Source organism: Salmo salar, chromosome 09, assembly GCF_965601325.2.
Source record: "Salmo salar chromosome 09, fSalSal1, whole genome shotgun sequence".
Classification (NCBI taxonomy): domain Eukaryota; kingdom Metazoa; phylum Chordata; class Actinopteri; order Salmoniformes; family Salmonidae; genus Salmo; species Salmo salar.
The window spans coordinates 107396064-107421059 of NC_138299.1; the positions used below are offsets into that span (position 1 = coordinate 107396064).

The 24996-nt window shown below is 42.6% G+C and overlaps 1 protein-coding gene across 1 annotated transcript in view; it reads left to right on the top strand.

The window, feature by feature from the left end:
* The window catches only part of flt4 (fms related receptor tyrosine kinase 4), a 723665-nt gene that overhangs the window by 684348 nt on the left and 14321 nt on the right, over positions 1-24996 (top strand). The window contains exons 18-27 of the mRNA XM_082956115.1: positions 464-544; positions 1001-1136; positions 3336-3440; positions 3690-3892; positions 4855-5023; positions 5231-5325; positions 13328-13450; positions 13951-14062; positions 14173-14272; positions 16675-16780. Coding sequence (XP_082812241.1) covers positions 464-544; positions 1001-1136; positions 3336-3440; positions 3690-3892; positions 4855-5023; positions 5231-5325; positions 13328-13450; positions 13951-14062; positions 14173-14272; positions 16675-16780 — 1230 coding nt within the window. The remainder of the gene's footprint in view (positions 1-463; positions 545-1000; positions 1137-3335; positions 3441-3689; positions 3893-4854; positions 5024-5230; positions 5326-13327; positions 13451-13950; positions 14063-14172; positions 14273-16674; positions 16781-24996) is intronic.

A 24996-nucleotide genomic window follows, 5' to 3' on the forward strand; every position in this document is an offset into this window, starting at 1 on the left:
CCAGGTTCCAGTGACAGGGCTAATGTTGTTGTTGTTTATCTCACCAGGTTCCAGTGACAGGGCTAACGTTGTTGTTGTTTATCTCACCAGGTTCCGGTGACAGGGCTAACGTTGTTGTTGTTTATCTCACCAGGTTCCAGTGACAGGGCTAATGTTATTGTTGTTTATCTCACCAGGTTCCAGTGACAGGGCTAATGTTGTTGTTGTTTATCTCACCAGGATCCGGTGACAGGGCTAATTTTGTTGTTGTTTATCTCACCAGGTTCCGGTGACAGGGCTAACGTTGTTGTTGTTTATCTCACCAGGTTCCAGTGGACAGGGCTAACGTTGTTGTTGTTTATCTCACCAGGTTCCGGTGACAGGGCTAATGTTGTTGTTGTTTATCTCACCAGGTTCCGGTGACAGGGCTAATGGTTGTTGTTGTTTATCTCACCAGGTTCCGGTGACAGGGCTAACGTGGGAGATCGTGATTCTGATTGGGACGGGTGTCTTCGCTGTGTTCTTCTGTGCTCTACTCATCCTCATCTTCTGCAACGTTAAACGGGTCAGAACACACGCACTGTGATCTCCCTATAGGCTGTTCTAAGAGATCATTGACCTCCTCCAATCAGAGTGACTGTGAACTCTGACCTCACCTCTGTAACATCTCCCTCAGCTCTTTAGTCACATGGCGAAAGGAGGAAAGGTGCAAATACCCCCAAGTCTCAATGTGAAATATCAGAGGCCGTATGTCTACGATCTAACAGAGATGTTCAACACGTACATCTAACAGAGATGTTTGGTTCAACACGTACATCTAACAGAGATGTTCAACACGTACATCTAACAGAGATGTTCAACACGTACATCTAACAGAGATGTTCAACACGTACATCACGTACATCTAACAGAGATGTTCAACACGTACATCTAACAGAGATGTTTGGTTCAACACGTACATCCAACAGAGATGTTCAACATCAATGTGGCCATGTTTCACTGAGCCTCTCTCTCTCTCCAGGTGAACCCTGCAGATATAAAGACAGGCTATCTGTCCATCATAATGGACCCAGGGGAGGTTCCTCTGGATGAGCAGTTTGAATACCTCTCCTACAACTCGTCCCAGTGGGAGATATCTGTGGACAAACTACGACTAGGTAAGAAGAGGAGGGATGTAGGGATAGATAAAGGGGGATATTTTTAATCCACCCCCTCTGAATCAGAGAGGGGTTGGGGGGGCTGCCTTAATTGACATCCACATCCACATCGCCCAGGGAACAGTGGGTTAACTGCCTTGCTCAGGGACGGAACAACATATTTTTACTTTGTCAACTCAGGGATTCAATCCAGCAACCTTTCAGTTACTGGCCCAATGCTCTAACCACTAGGGGTACCTGCCACCCCAGCAGCCAGGGAGGGAGGGAGAGAGGGCTAGAGAGATAGAGGGAGGGAGGGGAGGGAGGGAGGGAGGGAGGGAGGGAGGGAGGGAGGGAGGGAGGGAGGGAGGGAGGGAGGGAGGGAGGGGAGGGAGGGATAAACAAACTGAAGAATGAATGAAATGAATGAGTTAGCAAAAAGAATAAACCAAACTAATGAATGAGTTAGCAAAAATAATCAACCAAGCTAATGAATGAGTTAGCAAAAAGAATCAACCAAGCCAATGAATGAGTTAGCAAAAAAAATCAACCAAGCTAATGAATGACTTAGCAAAAAGAATCAACCAAGCTAATGAATGAGTTAGCAAAAAGAATCAACCAAACTAATGAATGAGTTAGCAAAAAGAATCAACCAAGCTAATGAATGAGGTTAGCAAAAAGAATCAACCAAACTAATGAATGAGTTAGCAAAAAGAATCAACCAAGCTAATGAATGAGTTAGCAAAAAGAATCAACCAAGCTAATGAATGAGTTAGCAAAAAGAATCAACCAAGCTAATGAATGAGTTAGCAAAAATAATCAACCAAGCTAATGAATGAGTTAGCAAAAAAATCAACCAAACTAATGAATGAGTTAGCAAAAAGAATCAACCCAACTAATGAATGAGTTAGCAAAAAGAATCAACCAAGCTCATGAATGAGTTAGCAAAAAGAATCAACCGAACTAATGAATGAGTTAGCAAAAAGAATCAACCAAGCTAATGAATGCTACATTCTGGTTTCCTCTGTTCCTGTTGAACGGGTCTGGAGCCCAGACTGCTACTGATGATGATGGTTTGGGTAGCAGTCAGTGGTAATGATGATGGTGTTTGATGCTGGTTCACTCTCTGTTCAGTGCTCTGTAACACACACACACACACACACACACACCACACACACACACACACACACACACACACACACACACACACACACACACACACACACACACACACACACACACACACACACACACACACACAATCCCAAGGGTTAGTGTCTAGATCCCTCCAGAGTGATGGATGACAACCCTGTTGTTTGTCCCTGTGGCCATTGGAATTAGAATCCTATTACATTTTAACTTTTTCATTTATACATTTACATTTGACTCATTAAATCAAATCAAATGTTATTCGTCACATGCGTTGAATACAACAGGTGTGGGTGGACCTTACAGTGAAATGATTACTTACAAGCCCTTAACCAACAATGCAGTTAAAGTAACACCAATAACGAGGCTATATACAGCTGGTACCGGTACCGAGCGGGTGTACAGGTTAGTCGAGGTAATTTGTACATGTAGGTAGGGATAAAGTTACTATGCAGAGATAATAAACAGAGAGAGCAGATGTTGCAGTCTGGAGGGACTTTAGGATCAGTGAACCAGACCAGCAGATAAATCAAAACGTCTTTACTTTAAGAATTAGAAACACATCTGGTTTCTCTAATTCTCTGCTCTCTCTCTCTGTCTCTGTCTCTCTCCCTCTCCCTCTCTATATCTCTCTCTCTCCCTCTCTCTCTCTCTCTATCGCTTCCTCTCTATCGCTTCCTCCCTCTCTCTTTCTCTCTCTCTCTCACTCGCTCTCTCTCTCCCTCTCTCCCTCTCGCTCTCTCCCTCTCTCCCTCTCTCTCTATCGCTTCCTCCCTCTCTCTCTCTCCCTCTCTCTCTCTCGCTTCCTCCCTCTCTCTCTCTCTCTCTCTCTCTCTCTCTATCGCTTCCTCCCTCTCTCTCTCCCTCTTCCTCTCTCTCCCTCACTCCCTCTCTCTCTCTCTCTCTCTCTCTCTCTCTCTCTCGCTTCCTCCCTCTCTCTCTCTCTCCCTCTCTCTCTCTATTGCTTCCTCTCTCTCTCTCTCTCTCTCTCTCTCTCTCTCTCTCTCTCTCTCTCTCTCTCTCTCTCTCTCTCTCTCTCTCGCTCTCTCTATTGTTTCCTCCCTCTCTCAGGGAAGGTGTTGGGTCATGGAGCGTTTGGGAAGGTCATCGAGGCCTCCATCTTTGGAATCAGCAAGAACAGCAGCCTGGACACTGTGGCGGTGAAGATGTTGAAAGGTGTGTCTGTCTGCCTGCCTGCCTGCCTGCCTGCCTGCCTGCCTGCCTGCCTGCCTGCCTGCCTGCCTGCCTGCCTGTCTGTCTGCCTGCCTGCCTGCCTGCATGTTTTTGTGTGTCATGTTCCATGTTCCCTGTTGATGTCCTCAGTTGTCTATCAAAACAGCAACCGCTGTATAAAAGGTCCCCAAACAAAGCAAATAACTAAATGTGTGTGTCCTGACCTAGTCTCTCCCTGTCTCCTGTGTCCAGAGGGAGCGTGTGCCAGTGACCACAAGGCTCTGATGTCAGAGCTGAAGATTCTGATCCACATTGGGAACCATCTTAACGTGGTCAACCTCCTGGGGGCATGCACCAAACCCAACGCCCCCCTCATGGTGGTGGTGGAGTACTGCAAGTATGGGAACCTCTCCAACTACCTGAGAGCCAAGAGAGAGTTCTTCCTACCTTACAGGGTAAGACCTAACCCTAACCCCTAATATCTAACCCCTAACCTGTTCAACTACCTGAGAGCCAAGAGAGAGTTCTTCCTACCTTACAGGGTAAGACCTAATGCTAACCCCTAACCCTTAACCCCTAACCCTTAACCCCTAACCTGTCCAACTACCTGAGAGCCAAGAGAGAGTTCTTCCTACCTTACAGGGTAAGACCTAACCCTAACCCCTAATATCTAACCCCTAACCTGTTCAACTACCTGAGAGCCAAGAGAGAGTTCTTCCTACCTTACAGGGTAAGACCTAATGCTAACCCCTAACCCTTAACCCCTAACCCTTAACCCCTAACCTGTCCAACTACCTGAGAGCCAAGAGAGAGTTCTTCCTACCTTACAGGGTAAGACCTAACCCTAACCCCTAACCCCTAACCCCTAACCTGTCCAACTACCTGAGAGCCAAGAGAGAGTTCTCCCCACCTTACAGGGTAAGACCTAATGCTAAGTCTTTAGTTTTCAGAGGCATTTAGTTAGTTACTGACTCGTGGTCTGTAATCTACAGATGTGTTTGACATAATATAACTGTTTTATCAGGGTGACACTAGGATCAATTACATACAACATTTACAGAATGTTTTGTTCAATTGAGAAAAACAACTGAAATCAATGGAAAGTGATGGTGAGTGTGAGGACTGTTCTGTTGCAGAGCTGGTGAAAAGGGTTTATTATAACATCATAGATCATAGGCTCTTATAACACGATGGCTGTTGGAATAGACTAAGTCCCCGGGTCTCAATCCAATTTGCGCTTTGTTCGTATTGCATGTTTTTAAAGGCAATGTCCCGCGTTCACTGAGACCACATTAATGGTAAACGCTGCATAGGTCGTCTAAATCGGAAATGACCTTTAAATGGCGCAAAGTTACTGATTTAAATCCTGTCCAATGTGTAGATGGTAACTTGCACGATGTACCTGTGTGTTCCTCAGGACCGCTCGCCTAAGACTCAGAGCCAGGTGAGACGCATGATAGAGGCGGGACAAGTGGAGCAGAGAGCCCGCCTCCCACCTTCCACATCCTCCTCCTCTATTGGCAGCCCCCAGAGTCAGTCATCCAGCAAGTCCAATCAGAAGAGCCCCTCTCCTGCTGGGGAGAAGAGTGAGTGGTGTGAATTGCTATATTGGATTTTAAGTGCTGAAAGTTCAGTCTTGAGCTTTTGACTGAAGAGCTCCATCTGAGCCTCATGAATGTAGAATCAAAACAAGTTATACCTGAGTTAAATCCTTTCTCTCCCTCTCTCTCTCTCTCTCTCTCCCTCCCTCCCTCCCTCCCTCCCTCCCTCCCTCCCTCCCTCCCTCCCTCCAGTGGAGGACCTATGGAAGACTCCTCTCACTATAGAAGATCTGATCTGCTATAGTTTCCAGGTGGCCAGAGGAATGGAGTTCCTGGCCTCGCGAATGGTATCTCCCCAGCAACCACACACCCATCGTCCAAAAAAACAAAAACAATTCACCCTACAAACCCATCGGCCCAGAAGATTTAATCCTAAAAACCCATCACTCCAGAAGATTTAATCCTAAAAACCCATCGCCCCAAAAGATTTAATCCTAAAAACCCATCGCCCCAGAAGATTTCTCCCTAAAAACCCACCGCCCCAGAAGATTTCTCCCTAAAAACCCATCACCCCAGAAGATTTCTCCCTAAAAACCCATCGTCCCAGAATATGTTTCCCTAAAAACCCATTGCCCCAGAATATGTCTCCCTAAAAACCCATCGCCCCAGAAGATTTAATCCTAAAAACCCATCGCCCCAGAAGATTTCTCCCTAAAAACCCATTGCCCAGAATATGTCTCCCTAAAAACCCATCGCCCCAGAATATGTCTCCCTAAAAACCCATCGCCCCAGAAGATGTAATCCTAAAAACCCATCGCCCCAGAAGATTTCTCCCTAAAAACCCATCACCCAGAATATGTCTCCCTAAAAACCCATCGCCCAGAATATGTCTCCCTAAAAACCCATCGCCCCAGAAGATTTAATACTAAAAACCCATCGCCCCAGAAGATTTCTCCCTAAAAACCCATCGCCGCAGAAGATTTCTCCCTAAAAACCCATCGCCCCAGAAAATGTAATCTTAAAAACCCATCGCCCCAGAAACCACACACAGATTATAGAGAACAAGCTGTATAATATATAGTAATACATACTGTACCGGGCCAGTTTCCCAGAACCACACATGGTGTGGTATAAAGCTCTGGACTAAAGTAGTGCACTACACCATATTGATCTCCCTAGAAACCACAGAGATTCTAGAGACCAGTCTGACAGGGGGTGTGAGGAAGAGGAGGGGGAGGAGGAGGAGGAGGAGGAGGAAGAGGAAGACGAGGAGGGGGAGGAGGAAGAGGAGGGGGAGGAGTAAGGGGAGGAAGAGGAGGAAGGGGAGGGGGAGGAGGAAGAGGAGGGGGAGGAAGAGGAGGAAGAGGAGGGGAGGAGGAAGAGGAAGAGTAGGGGGAGGAGGGGGAGGAGGAAGAGGAGGGGAGAAGGAAGAGGAGGAGGAGGAGGAGGAAGAGGAGGTGTAATGCAAATAGATGATCCAATAATACCACATCCTGGGCTTGTTTCCCAGACACAGATTAAAGCCTAAAAAACATGTTACGGAGTGTGACAGACTTCATTCTTTTTAACAAGGACTGTAGGTGCTGCTACTGGTTTCTCTCACTACCCCTTTTGCTAGCATACTCTGGACTACCAATCAATCAATTAAATGTATTTATAAAGCCCTTTTTATATCAGTCAATGTCACAAAGTGCTGTACAGAAACCCAGCCTAAAACCCCAAACAGCAAACAATGCTGGTGTAGAAGCACGGTGGCTAGGAAAAACTCCCTAGAAAGGCAGGAACCTAGGAAGAAACATAGAGAGGAACCAGGCTCTGAGGGGTGGCCAGTCCTCTTCTGGCTGTGCCGGGTGGAGATTGTAACAGAACATGGCCAAGATGTTCAAATGTTCATATCTGACCAGCAGGGTCAAATAATAATAATTACAGTGGTTGTAGAGGGTGCAACAGGTCAGCACCTCAGGAGTAAATGTCAGTTGGCTTTTCATAGCCGATCATTCAGAGTTAGAGGCAGCAGGTGCGGTAGGGAGAGAGATTCAAAAACAGCAGGTCCGGGACAGGTAGCACGTCCGGTGAACAGGTCAGGGTTCCATAGCTGCAGGCAGAACATTTGAAACTGGAGCAGCAGCACGTCCAGGTAGACTGGGGACAGCAAGGAGTCTTCAAGCCAGGTAGTCCTGAGGCATGGTCCTAGGGCTCAGGTCCTCCGAGAGAAGAGAGAAAGCGAGAGAGAGAGAGCGAGCGAGAGAGAGAGAATTAGAGGGAGCATACTTAAATTCACACAGGACACCGGGTAAGACAGGATAAATACTCCAGATATAACAGACTGACCCTAGCTCCCTGACACAAACTATTGCAGCATAAATACTGGAGGCTGAGAAAGGAGGGGTCAGGAGGGGTCAGGAGACACTGTGGCCCCATCCGACGATACCCCCGGACAGGGCCAACCAGGCAGGATATAACCCCACCCACTTTGCCAAAACACAGCCCCAACACCACTACTGGGATATCTTCAAACCACCAACTTACCATTCTGAGACAAGGCCGTGTATAGCCCACAAAGATATCCCTCACGGCACAAACCCGAGGGGCGCGCCAACCCGGACAGGAAGATCACATCAGTGACTCAACCCACTGAAGTAACGCACCCCTCCTAGGGATGGCATGGAAGAGCACCAGTAAGCCAGTGACTCAGCCCCCGTAATAGGGTTAGAGGCTGAGAATCCCAGTGGAGAGAGGGGAACCGGCCAGGCAGAGACAGCAAGGGTGGTTCGTCGCTCCAGTGCCCTGCTGTTCACCTTCGCACCCCTGGGCCAGGCTACACTCAATCATAGGACCTACTGAAGAGATGAGTCTTCAGTAAAGAGTTAAAGGTTGAGGCCGAGTCGGCGTCTCTCACATGGATCGGCAGACCATTCCATAAAAATGGAGCTCCATAGGAGAAAGCCCTGCCTCCAGCTGTTTGCTTAGAAATTCTAGGGACAGTAAGGAGGCCTGCGTCTTGTGACCATAGCGTACGTGTAGGTATGTACAGCAGGACCAAATCGGAACGATAGGTAGGAGCAAGCCCATGTAATGCTTTGTAGGTTATCAGTAAAACCTTGAAATCAGCCCTAGCCTTAACAGGAAGCCAGTGTAGAGAGGCTAGCACTGGACTAATATGATCACATTTTGGGGTTCTAGTCAAGATTTTAGCAGCCGTGTTTAGCGCTAGCTAAAGTTTATTTAGTGCTTTATCCGGGTAGCCGGAAAGTAGACCATTGCAGAAGTCTAATCTAGAAGTGGCAAAAGCATGGATTAACTTTTCTGCATCCTTTTTGGACAGAAAGTTTCAGATTTTTGTAATGTTACGTAGATTGAAAAAAGCTGTCCTTGAAATATTCTTGATATGTTCGTCAAAAGAGAGATCAGGGTCCAGAGTAACGCAGAGGTCCTTCACAGTTTTAGTTGAGACGACTGTACAACCATCAAGATTAATTGTCAGATCCAACAGAAGATCTGTCTGTTTCTTGGGACCTAGAAGTAGCATCTCTGTTTTGTCCGAGTTTAAAAGTAGAACATTTGCCCCCATCCACTTGGGGCTTCACCGTGTTTCATTGAAATGTACAGCTGTGTGTCATCCGCATAGCAGTGAAAGTTAACATAATGTTTCCGAATGACATCACGAAGAGGTAAAATACATAGTGAAAACAATGGTGGTCCTAAAACAGAGCCTTGAGGAACACAGTTGATTTGTCAGAGGACAAACCATCCACAGAGACAAACTGATATCTTTCCTACAGATAAGATCTAAACCAGGCCAGAACTTGTCCGTGTTGACCAATTTGGGTTTCCAATCTCTCCAAAAGAATGTGGTGATCAATGGTATCAAAAACAGCACTAAGGTCTAGGAGCACGAGGACAGATGCAGAGCCTTGGTCTGACGCCATTAAAAGGTAATTTACCACCTTTACGAGTGCAGTCTCAGTGCTATGATGGGGTCTAAAACCAGACTGAAGAGTTTTGTATACACTGATTGTCTTCAGGAAGGCAGTGAGTTGCTGTGCAACAGCTTTTTACATTTTTTTTAGAGGAATGGGAGAGTCGATATAGGCCGATAGTTTTTTATATTTTCTGGTTCAAGGTTTGGCTTTTCCAAGAGAGGCTTTATTACTGCCACTTTTAGTGAGTTTTGTACACATCCGGTGGTTAGGAAGCCATTTATTATGTTCAACATAGGAGGGCCAAGCACAGGAAGCAGCTCTTTCAGTTGTTTAGTTGGATAGGGTCCAGTATGCAGCTTGAAGGTTTAGAGGCCATTACTATTTTCATGAATGTGTCAAGAGATATAGGATTAAACAATTTGAGTGTCTCCCTTGATCCTAGGTCCTGGCAGTGTTGTGCAGACTCAGGACAACTGAGCTTTGGAGAAATACTTAGATTTAAAAAGGACTCCATAATTTGCTTTCTAATGATCATGATCTTTTCGTCAAAGAAGTTCATGAATGTATCACTGCTGAGGTGAAAGCCATCCTCTCTTGGGGAATGCTGCTTTTTAGTTACCCTTGCAACAGTATCAAAAATAAATGTTGGAATGTTCTTATTTTCCTCAATTCAGTTGGAAAAATAGGATGATCGAGCAGCAGTGAGGGCTCTTCAATACTGCACAGTATTGTCTTTCCAAGCTAGTCGGAAGACTTCCAGTTTGGTGGACCTGAGGACCTGAGTTCTTGGTAAAAGCTTGGAGGTATGGGGCTACCTTTCCCTTTCTCGAAACGGTGGCACAGTTCCAGTAGGGATGTTGTGTCTAACTGCATCGGTGTGCGCAAAGTCCTCGTCATGCTGGAAGAAAATGCAATGCCATTTTGTTTGTTAGATACATTTTAGACTACAAATGCTATGATCGTATGCTATCCATTTGTTTGTCTTTTTGTATGTTCTTTGTATGACATTTTTTTAAATATTTGAGTTAACCAATGATATTAGGCCACACTTGGCCATGATTACAAACACCTGTGTGTCTTCTGACACTATATAAATGACTCATCTCGCAGTGTTTGTGATGATACCCTGATGAAGACAGCTTTGCTGTAGAAACGTTGGTTATTAGGTTATTACATTTTTGCATCTGAGCTCTTAGAGTGTGCGGCTTTCCCTTATTTTCTAGGAAGAAAATGCAATGCCATTTCTGTACAAGTTGGTCCACTTTGGCTTGTCGCTCTGGGGCAAGTCCTTCACAGTGTGGAACGTTTCCAAGAGCCTCTGGAACACAGCTTTCCCATCCTTCAACGTTTCAGTGCAACTTCGAGCACGTCCTCCGACAGTTCCTGCAAATCAACCTGTGGGGACTGTATTTGTTGGTTATCAACTTGACATACTTTTGCTTAGGGGCACCATTGTGGAATTTGGTTTAAGGTTGGGGGTTGTAGACCTACTGGAATCTGTTGTGCACCCAGGCTACAGCATGTGTACCTCCCACTCAACTCAGTCTCTGTATCCAGGCTCTCCACCACAGTAGTCCATCTTACCAGCAGTTTGTCCACCACAGTAGTCCATCTGACCAGGAGGCTCTCCACCACAGTAGTCCATCTGACCAGGAGGCTCTCCACCACAGTAGTCCATCTGACCAGGAGGCCCTCCACCACAGTAGTCCATCTGACCAGGAGGCCCTCCACCACAGTAGTCCATCTGACCAGCAGTCTGTCCACCACAGTAGTCCATCTGACCAGCAGTCTGTCCACCACAGTAGTCCATCTGACCAGCAGTCTGTCCACCACGGTAGTCCATCTGACCAGGAGGCCCTCCACCACTGTAGTCCATCTGACCAGGAGGCCCTCCACCACAGTAGTCCATCTGACCAGGAGTCTCTCCACCACAGTAGACCATCTGACCAGGAGTCTCTCCACCACAGTAGTCCATCTGACCAGGAGGCTCTGGAATATGTTTCAGGGGTATACGTACTGGCTGTTGCTGGGTGAGTCGGGCCGTTGCTGGGTCAGTATTACACAGGAAGTCCAGCACTACATACCCAACATAAGGATATTAAAGTCCATTAGCAGCTTTTAAGGCTAGCCATTCTACTCCTTCTTTTATGGCTAGGCATTCTAATCCTCCTTTTAAGGCTAGCCATTCTAATCCTCCTTTTAAGGTTAGCCATTCTAATCCTCCTTTTAAGGCTAGCCATTCTAATCCTTCTTTTAAGGCTAGCCATTCTAATCCTCCTTTTAAGGCTAGCCATTCTAATCCTCCTTTTAAGGCTAGCCATTCTAATCCTTCTTTTAAAGCTAGCCATTCTAATCCTTCTTTTAAGGCTAGCCATTCTAATCCTCCTTTTAAGGCTAGCCATTCTAATCTTCCTTTTAAGGCTAGCCATTCTAATCCTTATTTTAAGGCTAGCCATTCTAATTCTCCTTTTAAGGCTAGCCATTCTAATTCTCCTTTTAAGGCTAGCCATTCTAATCCCCCTTTTAAGGCTAGCCATTCTAATCCTTCTTTCCGCCCAGGCTGCTAGTGTTTGAATTGTCCTTGAAAAAAGGATTCACTAAACATGGTCACCTGATACCCAGAGTCTAGAAGACAAGGCACAGCGATTCCCCCTGCAATAACCCCCACCTAAGGATATTCCCCTATTAAAAAGGGCTTTATTGACTCATTCTGCTTTCAGTACTCATCCCGTCCACTCGCCTTAAAGTGGACAGGCGTTCCGGTTTAACGGCTGCTTTGGCGCTTGCAGTTGTGGGCGTTCTCTGCGCATTTGGCCTCCCTCTCCACAGTGAAGACAGATGGGGGCGGCCTTGGCCAACCCAGCTTAGCTGCTTCTGAAAACGACCATGTCCCCCTTGTTCATGGAATAATTCTAGGGTTGTTGGATGGGTTGCTGCTCCTTCAGCATTAGTTCCTCCCGTAATGACTTCCTATGATTTAGGAACTCTGTGTGTCTGTTTCTTCAACTGAGCAGCAGCGTCTTGTAGAGGGGGTTCTTCTACAGTCACTCGCCTGGCCAAGCTTTCACTCTGTACGTTCCCCTCTTCACTTTCCAGCTGCTTTACGTCCTGTAAAAGTCAGGAAAAATACATTTGGAGTTCTTGACGTATCTGGCGTTGGAGGTCTTTTTTTATAGCGCCTGGTTGCAGAGCCATGATCACCTGGTCGTGCAATGTGTCAACCTTGCTGGCTGAACCATCAGGCTTTGCAGTTTTCCACTTCTGGAATGCTTCCTGTAATCACCAGAGGAAGCCCCCCCCCCGCCCCCCCCACCTGTTTTCTGACAGCCTGTTTATGGGAAAACGTAATTCACAGGTTAGCCGGTGATGCACGCTCGCCATATAGTTCTTGAAGTTTAACTAAGATTTAAGCAGTTGTATCTGTGTCTTTAAAATCGAATAACTGTATCTGGCGTTTGGCCTCTCCTTCTAGCAAGGTCTGCAAGAAATCTACCGTTTGTTCTTCATGGAGGCCTTGTGCTCGGAGCAGGGCAGGGAGGTCTTGTGCTGGGAGCAGGGCAGGAAGGCCTTGTGCTGGGAGCAGGGCAGGGAGGCCTTGTGCTGGGAGCAGGGCAGGGAGGCCTTGTGCTCGGACTGGTAGAAACAGAGGTAAATAGATAAGCAGCTTTGTTATAAAACATGGTTCACTCTTGATGGGAAAAATAAAGAATTCTCTGTTGCACTCCTCCACACTCTCCCATGCTTGATGGGTTGCCGACTGCAAACTCCTCAATAATCTAATAGCAATAAACAGAAATAGTCTCTGCTGCAGTCCGCGACACATGCTCAACAGAGAACCCATGAATAGCCTAAATCTGGTATCCAGCCCACTGTGTGTCAAGACTAGAGACTAAAATGGAACCACAATGAGATGTAGAGATGATAATGAAGCTCCTCCCTCCACTGTCTTGTGTTAATAAAGCTCCGCCCTCCACTGTGTCGTGATAGTAAAGCTCCTCCCTCCACTATGTCGTGATAGCAAAGCTCCCCTCCCACTATGTCGTGATAGCAAAGGTCCTCCCTCCCACTATGTCGTGATAGTAAAGATCCTCCCTCCCACTATGTTGTGATAGTAAAGCTCCTCCCTCCACTATGTCGTGATAGTAAAGCTCCCCCCTCCCACTATGTCGTGATAGTAAAGCTCCTCCCTCCACTATGGCGTGATAGTAAAGCTCACCCCCCCACTATGTTGTGATAGTAAAGGTCCTCCCTCCACTATGTCATGATAGTAAAGCCCCTCCCTCCCACTATGTTGTGATAGTAAAGCTCCTCCCTCCCACTATGTCGTGATAGTAAAGCTCCCCCCTCCCACTGTGTCTCAGGTAGTAAGGAGCTCAGTATGTTGGAGGAGTTACATCCGTGTGTGTGGGTGTGTGTGTTTCGGCAGTGTATCCACAGGGACCTTGCAGCGAGGAACATTCTACTGTCAGAGAACAACGTGGTGAAGATATGTGACTTCGGCCTGGCTAGAGACATCTACAAAGACCCCGACTACGTCAGGAAAGGCAACGTAAGACACACACCTCGGGGGAAAATCTTGGGGTAGTTATATCAGGGCCAACGGCAAATTCAAATCTCTGTCACCGGAGGAGCAGTATGTCTAGGTTGTCATCCACTAGACTCGTATAACCTTAAAGGTGCTATCTAGAGCCTAAAAGGTGCTATCTAGAACCTAAAAGGGTTCATCGGCTGTCCCCATAGGAGAAACCTTTGAAGAAATGTTTCTTTCCTGGTGGAACCTATTTGGTTTCCAGGTAGAAAGAACATTTTTGGGTTCCACGTTGAACCCTTTCCATAGACGGTTCTACATGGAACACAAAAGGGTTCTACTGTGGGGTCGGCCGAAGGATCCTTCTGGAACCCTTTATTCTAAGAGTGTATGGCTGATTAAATTCTCTCTCTCTCTCTGTCTCTCTTCTCCCTCCCTCCCTCTCTCTCTCTCTCTCTCTCTCTCTCTCTCTCTCTCTCTCTCTCTCTCTCTCTTTTCTCCCCTCTCTTCTCTCTCTGCAGGCCCGTCTGCCACTGAAGTGGATGGCTCCAGAGAGTATCTTTGACAAGGTCTACACCAGCCAGTCTGACGTCTGGTCCTTTGGTGTTCTACTCTGGGAGATCTTCTCTCTGGGTGAGACATTTAGGTCTTTTAGCAGTGAGAGACATTGTTCTTCCCTAGGTTAGCCACCCATGCTGACAGACAGAACTTATCTCTGATAACACCAGTGTTCCTCTCCTCAGGTGCATCTCCGTACCCCGGTGTCCAGATCGATGAGGACTTCTGTAAACGACTGAAAGATGGAACCAGGATGAGAGCTCCTGAAACAGCTTCCCCTGAGATGTGAGTCAACACAGACCCTAGAATATATCACAAGATATATGTAGTTATATGTGAGTCAACACAGATCCGAGAATAATTCACAAGATATATGTAGTTATATGTGAGTCAACACAGATCCGAGAATAATTCACAAGATATATGTAGTTATATGTGAGTCACTTACTCCTTACCTACCTTGCATACATTTCATGCAAACCCAAGCACACTACATGCTTAGTAATGTAAGGTACTGTGTGCTCTGTGCTCTGTAGTGGCTAGAACTACTAGTGGCTGTGTGAAGTGCACTCGAACACTCTTCAGCCCTACTGTGTGTCTCTGCTGCCCTCTGCTGGTAGTTATGGATCCTGCTGGCCTGTAGGATATCTCTGCTGGTAGTTATGGGATCCTGCTGGCCTGTAGTATATCTCTACTGGTAGTTATGGGATCCTGCTGGCCTGTAGGACATCTCTGCTGGCCTGTAGGACATCTCTGCTGGTAGTTATGGGATCCTGCTGGCCTGTAGGACATCTCTACTGGTACTTATGGGATCCTGCTGGCCTGTAGGACATCTCTACTGGTAGTTATAGGATCCTCCTGGCCTGTAGGACATCTCTGCTGGTAGTTATGGGATCCTGCTGGCCTGTAGGATATCTCTACTGGTAGTTATGGGATCCTGCCGGCCTGTAGGACATCTCTACTGGTAGTTATGGGATCCTGCTGGCCTGTAGGACATCTCTGCTGGTAGTTATGGGATCCTGCTGGCCTGTAGGACATTTCTACTGGTAGTTATGGGATCCTGCTGGCCTGTAGTATATCTCTACTGGTAGTTATGGGATCCTGCTGGCCTGTAGGACATCTCTGCTGGCCTGTAGGACATCTCTGCTGGTAGTTATGGGATCCTGCTGGCCTGTAGGACATCTCTACTGGTACTTATGGGATCCTGCTGGCCTGTAGGACATCTCTACTGGTAGTTATGGGAACCTGCTGGCCTGTAGGACATCTCTACTGGTAGTTATGGGATCCTGCTCGCCTGTAGGACATCTCTACTGGTAGTTATAGGATCCTCCTGGCCTGTAGGACATCTCTGCTGGTAGTTATGGGATCCTGCTGGCCTGTAGGACATCTCTGCTGGCCTGTAGGACATCTCTGCTGGTAGTTATGGGATCCTGCTGGCCTGTAGGATATCTCTACTGGTAGTTATGGGATCCTGCCGGCCTGTAGGACATCTCTACTGGTAGTTATGGGATCCTGCTGGCCTGTAGGACATCTCTACTGGTAGTTATGGGATCCTGCTGGCCTGTAGGACATCTCTACTGGTAGTTATAGGATCCTCCTGGCCTGTAGGACATCTCTGCTGGTAGTTATGGGATCCTTCTGGCCTGTAGGACATCTCTGCTGGTAGTTATGGGATCCTGCTGGCCTGTAGGACATTTCTACTGGTAGTTATGGGATCCTGCTGGCCTGTAGGACATCTCTTCTGGTAGTTATGGGATCCTGCTGGCCTGTAGAGTATCTCTACTGGTAGTTAGGGGATCCTGCTGGCCTGTAGGACATCTCTGCTGGCCTGTAGGACATCTCTGCTGTTAGTTATGGGATCCTGCTGGCCTGTAGGATATCTCTACTGGTAGTTATGGGATCCTGCCGGCCTGTAGGACATCTCTACTGGTAGTTATTGGATCCTCCTGGCCTGTAGGACATCTCTGCTGGTAGTTATGGGATCCTTCTGGCCTGTAGGACATCTCTGCTGGTAGTTATGGGATCCTGCTGGCCTGTAGGACATTTCTACTGGTAGTTATGGGATCCTGCTGGCCTGTAGGACATCTCTTCTGGTAGTTATGGGATCCTGCTGGCCTGTAGGTTATCTCTACTGGTAGTTAGGGGATCCTGCTGGCCTGTAGGACATCTCTGCTGGCCTGTAGGACATCTCTGCTGGTAGTTATGGGATCCTGCTGGCCTGTAGAATATCTCTACTGGTAGTTATGGGATCCTGCTGGCCTGTAGGACATCTCTACTGGTAGTTATGGGATCCTGCTGGGCTGTAGGATATCTCTACTGGTAGTTATGGGATCCTGCTGGCCTGTAGGATATCTCTACTGGTAGTTATGGGATCCTGCTGGCCTGTAGGATATCTCTGCTGGTAGTTATGGGATCCTGCTGGCCTGTAGGACATCTCTACTGGTAGTTATGGGATCCTGCTGGCCTGTAGGATATCTCTACTGGTCGTTATGGGATCCTGCTGGCCTGTAGGATATCTCTACTGGTCGTTATGGGATCCTGCTGGCCTGTAGTACATCTCTGCTGGTAGTTATGGGATCCTGCTGGCCTGTAGGATATCTCTACTGGTAGTTATGGGATCCTGCTGGCCTGTAGGATATCTCTTTGCTTTTTCATGTTGCTGTGTGTCTGTGTCTCTCTCTTAATAGCTATGGTATAATGCTGGCCTGCTGGCAGGGCGAGCCCCGGGAGAGACCTACCTTCCAAGCCCTGGTAGATATCCTGGGAGACCTACTACAAGACAACAGCCTACCAGTAAGACACTGAGAGGTTTTAACCTATCCAGTCATGTCTGATCTGTCAACACTGAAGTACTAGTGGTCATTTCTGGAAGAATGGGGGTCACATACAGAAATGGAACGAGCCCATGTATAGTTCTGTATTCTTTTAAATGGATTATAAACTTGGGAGTTTCAGTCCTGGATGCTGATTGACTGACAGCCGTGGTATATCAGGCATTATAAACCGGGGAGTTTGAGTCCTGGATGCTGATTGACTGACAGCCGTGGTATATCAGACATTATAAACCGGGGAGTTTGAGTCCTGGATGCTGATTGACTGACAGCCGTGGTATATCAGACATTATAAACCGGGGAGTTTGAGTCCTGGATGCTGATTGACTGACAGCCGTGGTATATCAGACATTATAAACCAGGGAGTTTGAGTCCTGGCTGCTGATTGACTGAAAGCCATAGTATATCAGACATTATAAACTGGGTGGTTCGAGCCCTGAATGCTGATTGTCTGACAGCTGTGGTATAACAGACCGTCTGTATGACAAAACATTTATTTTACTGCTCTAATTACGGTGGTAACCAGTTTATAATAGCAAAGCACCTCGGGGGTTTGGGGTATATGACCAATATACCACGGCTAAAGGCTGTATCCAGGCACTCCGCGTTGCGTCGCGCGTAAGAAGAGCCCTTACCCGTGGTATATTGGCAATATACCACACCCTCTTGTGCCTTTTGCTTAAGCAAGATATGTGTGTTACATGTCTGTATTTCCCGTTCTGTAGGATGGTAAGGACTGATATTATATTCTGTAGGACGGTAAGGACTAACTGATATTATATGCTGTAGGATGGTAAGGATTGATAATATATTCTGTAGGATGGTAAGGACTGACATTATATTCTGTAGGATGATAAGGACTAACTGATATTATATTCTGTAGGATGATAAGGACTAACTGATATTATATTCTGTAGGATGATAAGGACTAACTGATATTATATTCTGTAGGATGGTAAGGACTAACTGATATTATATTCTTTAGGATGGTATGGACTGATATTATATTCTGTAGGACGGTAAGGACTGATATTATATTCTGTAGGACGGTAAGGACTGATATTATATTCTGTAGGACGGCAAGGACTGATATTATATTCTGTAGGACGGTAAGGACTGACTGATATTATATTATGTAGGAAAGTAAGGACTAACTGATATTTTATTCTGTAGGATGGTAAGGACTGACTGATATTATATTCTGTAGGATGGTAAGGACTGATATTATATTCTCTAGGATGGTAAGGACTGACTGATATTATATTATGTAGGATGGTAAGGACTGATATTGTATTCTGTAGGATGGTAAGGACTGATATTATATTCTGTAGGATGATAAGGACTAACTGATATTATATTCTGTAGGATGATAAGGACTAACTGATATTATATTCTGTAGGATTGTAAGGTCTAACTGATATTATATTCTGTAGGATGGTAAGGACTGATATTATATTCTGTAGGATGGTAAGGACTGAATTTCTATTCTATAGGATAGTAAGGACTGACTGATATTATATTCTATAGGATGGTAAGGACTGATATTATATTCTGTAGGATGGTAAGGACTGATATTATATTCTGTAGGATGTTAAGAATTGATATTATATTCTGTAGAATGGTATGGACTGATATTATATTCTGTAGGATGGTAAGAATTGATATTATATTCTGTAGGATGGTAAGGACTGATATTATATTCTGTAGGATGGTAAGGACTAACTGATATTATATTCTGTAGGATGGTAAAGACTAACTGACACTATACTCTGTAGGATAGTAAGGACTGATATATTCTGTAGGATGGTAAGGATTAACTCATTATATTCTGTAGGATGGTAAGGACTGATATTATATTATGTAGGATGGTAAGGACTGATATTATATTCTGTAGGACGATAAGGACTAACTGATATTATATTCTGTAGGACGGTAAGGACTAACTGATATTATATGCTGTAGGATGGTAAGGACTGATAATATATTCTGTAGGATGGTAAGGACTGATATTATATTCTGTAGGATGATAAGGACTAACTGATATTATATTCTGTAGGATGATAAGGACTAACTGATATTATATTCTGTAGGATTGTAAGGTCTAACTGATATTATATTCTGTAGGATGGTAAGGACTATTATTATATTCTGTAGGATGGTAAGGACTGATATTATATTCTGTAGGATGGTAAGGACTGATATTATATTCTGTAGGATGGTAAGGACTGATATTATATTCTGTAGGATGGTAAGGACTGATATTATATTCTGTAGGATGGTAAGGACTAACTGATATTATATTCTGTAGGACGGTAATGACTGATATTATATTCTGTAGGACGGTAATGACTGATATTATATTCTGTAGGATGGTAAGGATTGACTGATATTATATTATGTAGGATGGTAAGGACTGATATTATATTCTGTAGGATGGTAAGGATTGACTGATATTATATTCTGTAGGATTGTAAGGTCTAACTGATATTATATTCTGTAGGATGGTAAGGACTGATATTATATTCTGTAGGATGGTAAGGACTGATATTATATTCTGTAGGATGGTAAGGACTGATATTATATTCTGTAGGATGATAAGGATTAACTGATATTATATTCGGTAGGATGATAAGGACTGACAGATATTATATTCTGTAGGATGGTAAGGACTGATATTATATTCTGTAGGATGGTAAGGACTGATATTATATTATGTAGGATGGTAAGGACTAACTGATATTATATTCTGTAGGACGGTAATGACTGATATTATATTCTGTAGGATGGTAATGACTGATATTATATTCTGTAGGATGGTAAGGGTTGACTGATATTATATTATGTAGGATGGTAAGGACTGATATTATATTCTGTACGATGGTAAGGATTGACTGATATTATATTCTGTAGGATGATAAGGATTAACTGATATTATATTCGGTAGGATGATAAGGACTGACAGATATTATATTCTGTAGGATTGTAAAGTCTAACTGATATTATATTCTGTAGGATGGTAAGGACTGATATTATATTCTGTAGGATGGTAAGGACTGATATTATATTATGTAGGATGGTAAGGACTAACTGATATTATATTCTGTAGGACGGTAATGACTGATATTATATTCTGTAGGATGGTAAGGGTTGACTGATATTATATTATGTAAGATGGTAAGGACTGATATTATATTCTGTACGATGGTAAGGATTGACTGATATTATATTCTGTAGGATTGTAAGGTCTAACTGATATTATATTCGGTAGGATGGTAAGGACTGATATTATATTCTGTAGTATGGTAAGGACTGATATTATATTCTGTAGGATGGTAAGGACTGATATTATATTCTGTAGGATGATAAGGATTAACTGATATTATATTCTGTAGGATGATAAGGACTAACTGATATTATATTCTGTAGGACGGTAATGACTGATATTATATTCTGTAGGATGGTAAGGATTGACTGATATTATATTATGTATGATGGTAAGGACTGATATTATATTCTGTAGGATGGTAAGGACTAACTGATATTATATTCTGTAGGATTGTAAGGTCTAACTGATATTATATTCTGTAGGATGGTAAGGACTGATATTATATTCTGTAGGATGATAAGGACTAACTGATATTATATTCTGTAGGATTGTAAGGTCTAACTGATATTATATTCTGTAGGATGTTAAGGACTGATATTATATTCTTTAGGATGGTAAGGACTGATATTATATTCTGTAGGATGGTAAGGACTGATATTATATTCTGTAGGATGGTAAGGACTGATATTATATTCCGTAGGATGGTAAGGACTAACTGATCTTATATTCTGTAGGACAGTAATGACTGATATTCTATTCTGGAGGATGGTAAGGACTGACTGATATTATATTATGTAGGATGGTAAGGACTGATATTATATTATGTAGGATGGTAAGGACTGACTGATATTATATTCTGTAGGATGGTAAGGACTGATATTATATTCTGTAGGACGGTAAGGACTAACTGATATTATATTCTGTAGGACGGTAAGGAATAACTGATATTATATGCTGTAGGATGGTAAGGACTGATAATATATTCTGTAGGATGGTAATGACTGATATTGTATTCTGTAGGATGATCAGGACTAACTGATATTATATTCTGTAGGATGATAAGGACTAACTGATATTATATTCTGTAGGATTGTAAGGTCTAACTGATATTATATTCTGTAGGATGGTAAGGACTATTATTATATTCTGTAGGATGGTAAGGACTGATATTATATTAAGTAGGATGGTAAGGACATGATATTCTGTAGGATGGTAAGGACTGATATTATATTCTGTAGGATGGTAAGGACTGATATTATATTCTGTAGGATGGTAAGGACTAACTGATATTATATTCTGTAGGACGGTAATGACTGATATTATATTCTGTAGGATGGTAATGACTGATATTGTATTCTGTAGGATGATCAGGACTAACTGATATTATATTCTGTAGGATGATAAGGACTAACTGATATTATAAACTGTAGGATTGTAAGGTCTAACTGATATTATATTCTGTAGGATGGTAAGGACTATTATTATATTCTGTAGGATGGTAAGGACTGATATTATATTCTGTAGGATGGTAAGGACATGATATTCTGTAGGATGGTAAGGACTGATATTATATTCTGTAGGATGGTAAGGACTGATATTATATTCTGTAGGATGGTAAGGACTAACTGATATTATATTCTGTAGGACGGTAATGACTTATATTATATTCTGTAGGATGGTAAGGATTGACTGATATTATATTATGTAGCATGGTAAGGACTGATATTATATTCTGTAGGATGGTAAGGATTGACTGATATTATATTCTGTAGGATTGTAAGGTCTAACTGATATTATATTCTGTGGGATGGTACGGACTGATATTATATTCTGTAGGATGGTAAGGACTGATATTATATTCTGTAGGATGGTAAGGACTGATATTATATTCTGTAGGATGATAAGGATTAACTGATATTATATTCGGTAGGATGATAAGGACTAACAGATATTATATTCTGTAGGATTGTAAGGTCTAACTGATATTATATTCTGTAGGATGGTAAGGACTGATATTATATTCTGTAGGATGGTAAGGACTGATATTATATTCTGTAGGATGGTAAGGACTGATATTATATTCTGTAGGATGATAAGGATTAACTGATATTATATTCGGTAGGATGATAAGGACTAACAGATATTATATTCTGTAGGATTGTAAAGTCTAACTGATATTATATTCTGTAGGATGGTAAGGACTGATATTATATTCTGTAGGATGGTAAGGACTGATATTATATTATGTAGGATGGTAAGGACTAACTGATATTATATTCTGTAGGACGGTAATGACTGATATTATATTCTGTAGGATGGTAAGGATTGACTGATATTATATTATGTAGGATGGTAAGGACTGATATTATATTCTGTAGGATGGTAAGGATTGACTGATATTATATTCTGTAGGATGGTAAGGACTGATATTATATTCTGTAGGATGGTAAGGACTGATATTATATTCTGTAGTATGGTAAGGACTGATATTATATTCTGTAGGATGATAAGGACTGATATTATATTCTGTAGGACGATAAGGACTAACTGATAATATATTCTGTAGGACGGTAAGGACTAACTGATATTATATGCTGTAGGATGGTAAGGACTGATAATATATTCTGTAGGATGGTAAGGACTGATATTATATTCTGTAGGATGATAAGGACTAACTGATATTATATTCTCTAGGATGATAAGGACTAACTGATATTATATTCTGTAGGATTGTAAGGTCTAACTGATATTATATTCTGTAGGATGGTAAGGACTATTATTATATTCTGTAGGATGGTAAGGACTGATATTATATTCTGTAGGATGGTAAGGACTGATATTATATTCTGTAGGATGGTAAGGACTGATATTATATTCTGTAGGATGGTAAGGACTGATATTATATTCTGTAGGATGGTAAGGACTAACTGATATTATATTCTGTAGGACGGTAATGACTGATATTATATTCTGTAGGATGGTAAGGATTGACTGATATTATATTATGTAGGATGGTAAGGACTGATATTATATTCTGTAGGATGGTAAGGATTGACTGATATTATATTCTGTAGGATTGTAAGGTCTAACTGATATTATATTCTGTAGGATGGTAAGGACTGATATTATATTCTGTAGGATGGTAAGGACTGATATTATATTCTGTAGGATGGTAAGGACTGATATTATATTCTGTAGGATGATAAGGATTAACTGATATTATATTCGGTAGGATGATAAGGACTGACAGATATTATATTCTGTAGGATTGTAAAGTCTAACTGATATTATATTCTGTAGGATGGTAAGGACTGATATTATATTCTGTAGGATGGTAAGGACCGATATTATATTATGTAGGATGGTAAGGACTAACTGATATTATATTCTGTAGGACGGTAATGACTGATATTATATTCTGTAGGATGGTAAGGGTTGACTGATATTATATTATGTAGGATGGTAAGGACTGATATTATATTCTGTACGATGGTAAGGATTGACTGATATTATATTCTGTAGGATGATAAGGATTAACTGATATTATATTCGGTAGGATGATAAGGACTGACAGATATTATATTCTGTAGGATTGTAAAGTCTAACTGATATTATATTCTGTAGGATGGTAAGGACTGATATTATATTCTGTAGGATGGTAAGGACTGATATTATATTATGTAGGATGGTAAGGACTAACTGATATTATATTCTGTAGGACGGTAATGACTGATATTATATTCTGTAGGATGGTAAGGGTTGACTGATATTATATTATGTAGGATGGTAAGGACTGATATTATATTCTGTACGATGATAAGGATTGACTGATATTATATTCTGTAGGATTGTAAGGTCTAACTGATATTATATTCTGTAGGATGGTAAGGACTGATATTATATTCTGTAGTATGGTAAGGACTGATATTATATTCTGTAGGATGGTAAGGACTGATATTATATTCTGTAGGATGATAAGGATTAACTGATATTATATTCTGTAGGATGATAAGGACTAACTGATATTATATTCTGTAGGACGGTAATGACTGATATTATATTCTGTAGGATGGTAAGGATTGACTGATATTATATTATGTATGATGGTAAGGACTGATATTATATTCTGTAGGATGGTAAGGACTAACTGATATTATATTCTGTAGGATTGTAAGGTCTAACTGATATTATATTCTGTAGGATGGTAAGGACTGATATTATATTCTGTAGGATGATAAGGATTAACTGATATTATATTCTGTAGGATGATAAGGACTAACTGATATTATATTCTGTAGGATTGTAAGGTCTAACTGATATTATATTCTGTAGGATGTTAAGGACTGATATTATATTCTTTAGGATGGTAAGGACTGATATTATATTCTGTAGGATGGTAAGGACTGATATTATATTCTGTAGGATGGTAAGGACTGATATTATATTCTGTAGGATGGTAAGGACTAACTGATATTATATTCTGTAGGACAGTAATGACTGATATTCTATTCTGGAGGATGTTAAGGACTGACTGATATTATATTATGTAGGATGGTAAGGACTGACTGCTATTATATTATGTAGGATTGTAAGGACTGATATTATATTATGTAGGATGTTAAGGACTGATATTATTTTCTGTAGGACGTTAAGGACTGATATTATATTCTGTAGGATGGTAAGGACTGACTGATATTATATTCTGTAGGATGGTAAGGACTGATATTATATTCTGTAGGATGGTAAGGACTGATATTATATTCTGTAGGACGGTAAGGACTAACTGATATTATATTCTGTAGGACGGTAAGGACTAACTGATATTATATGCTGTAGGATGGTAAGGACTGATAATATATTCTGTAGGATGGTAATGACTGATATTGGATTCTGTAGGATGATCAGGACTAACTGATATTATATTCTGTAGGATGATAAGGACTAACTGATATTATATTCTGTAGGATTGTAAGGTCTAACTGATATTATATTCTGTAGGATGGTAAGGACTATTATTATATTCTGTAGGATGGTAAGGACTGATATTATATTCTGTAGGATGGTAAGGACAT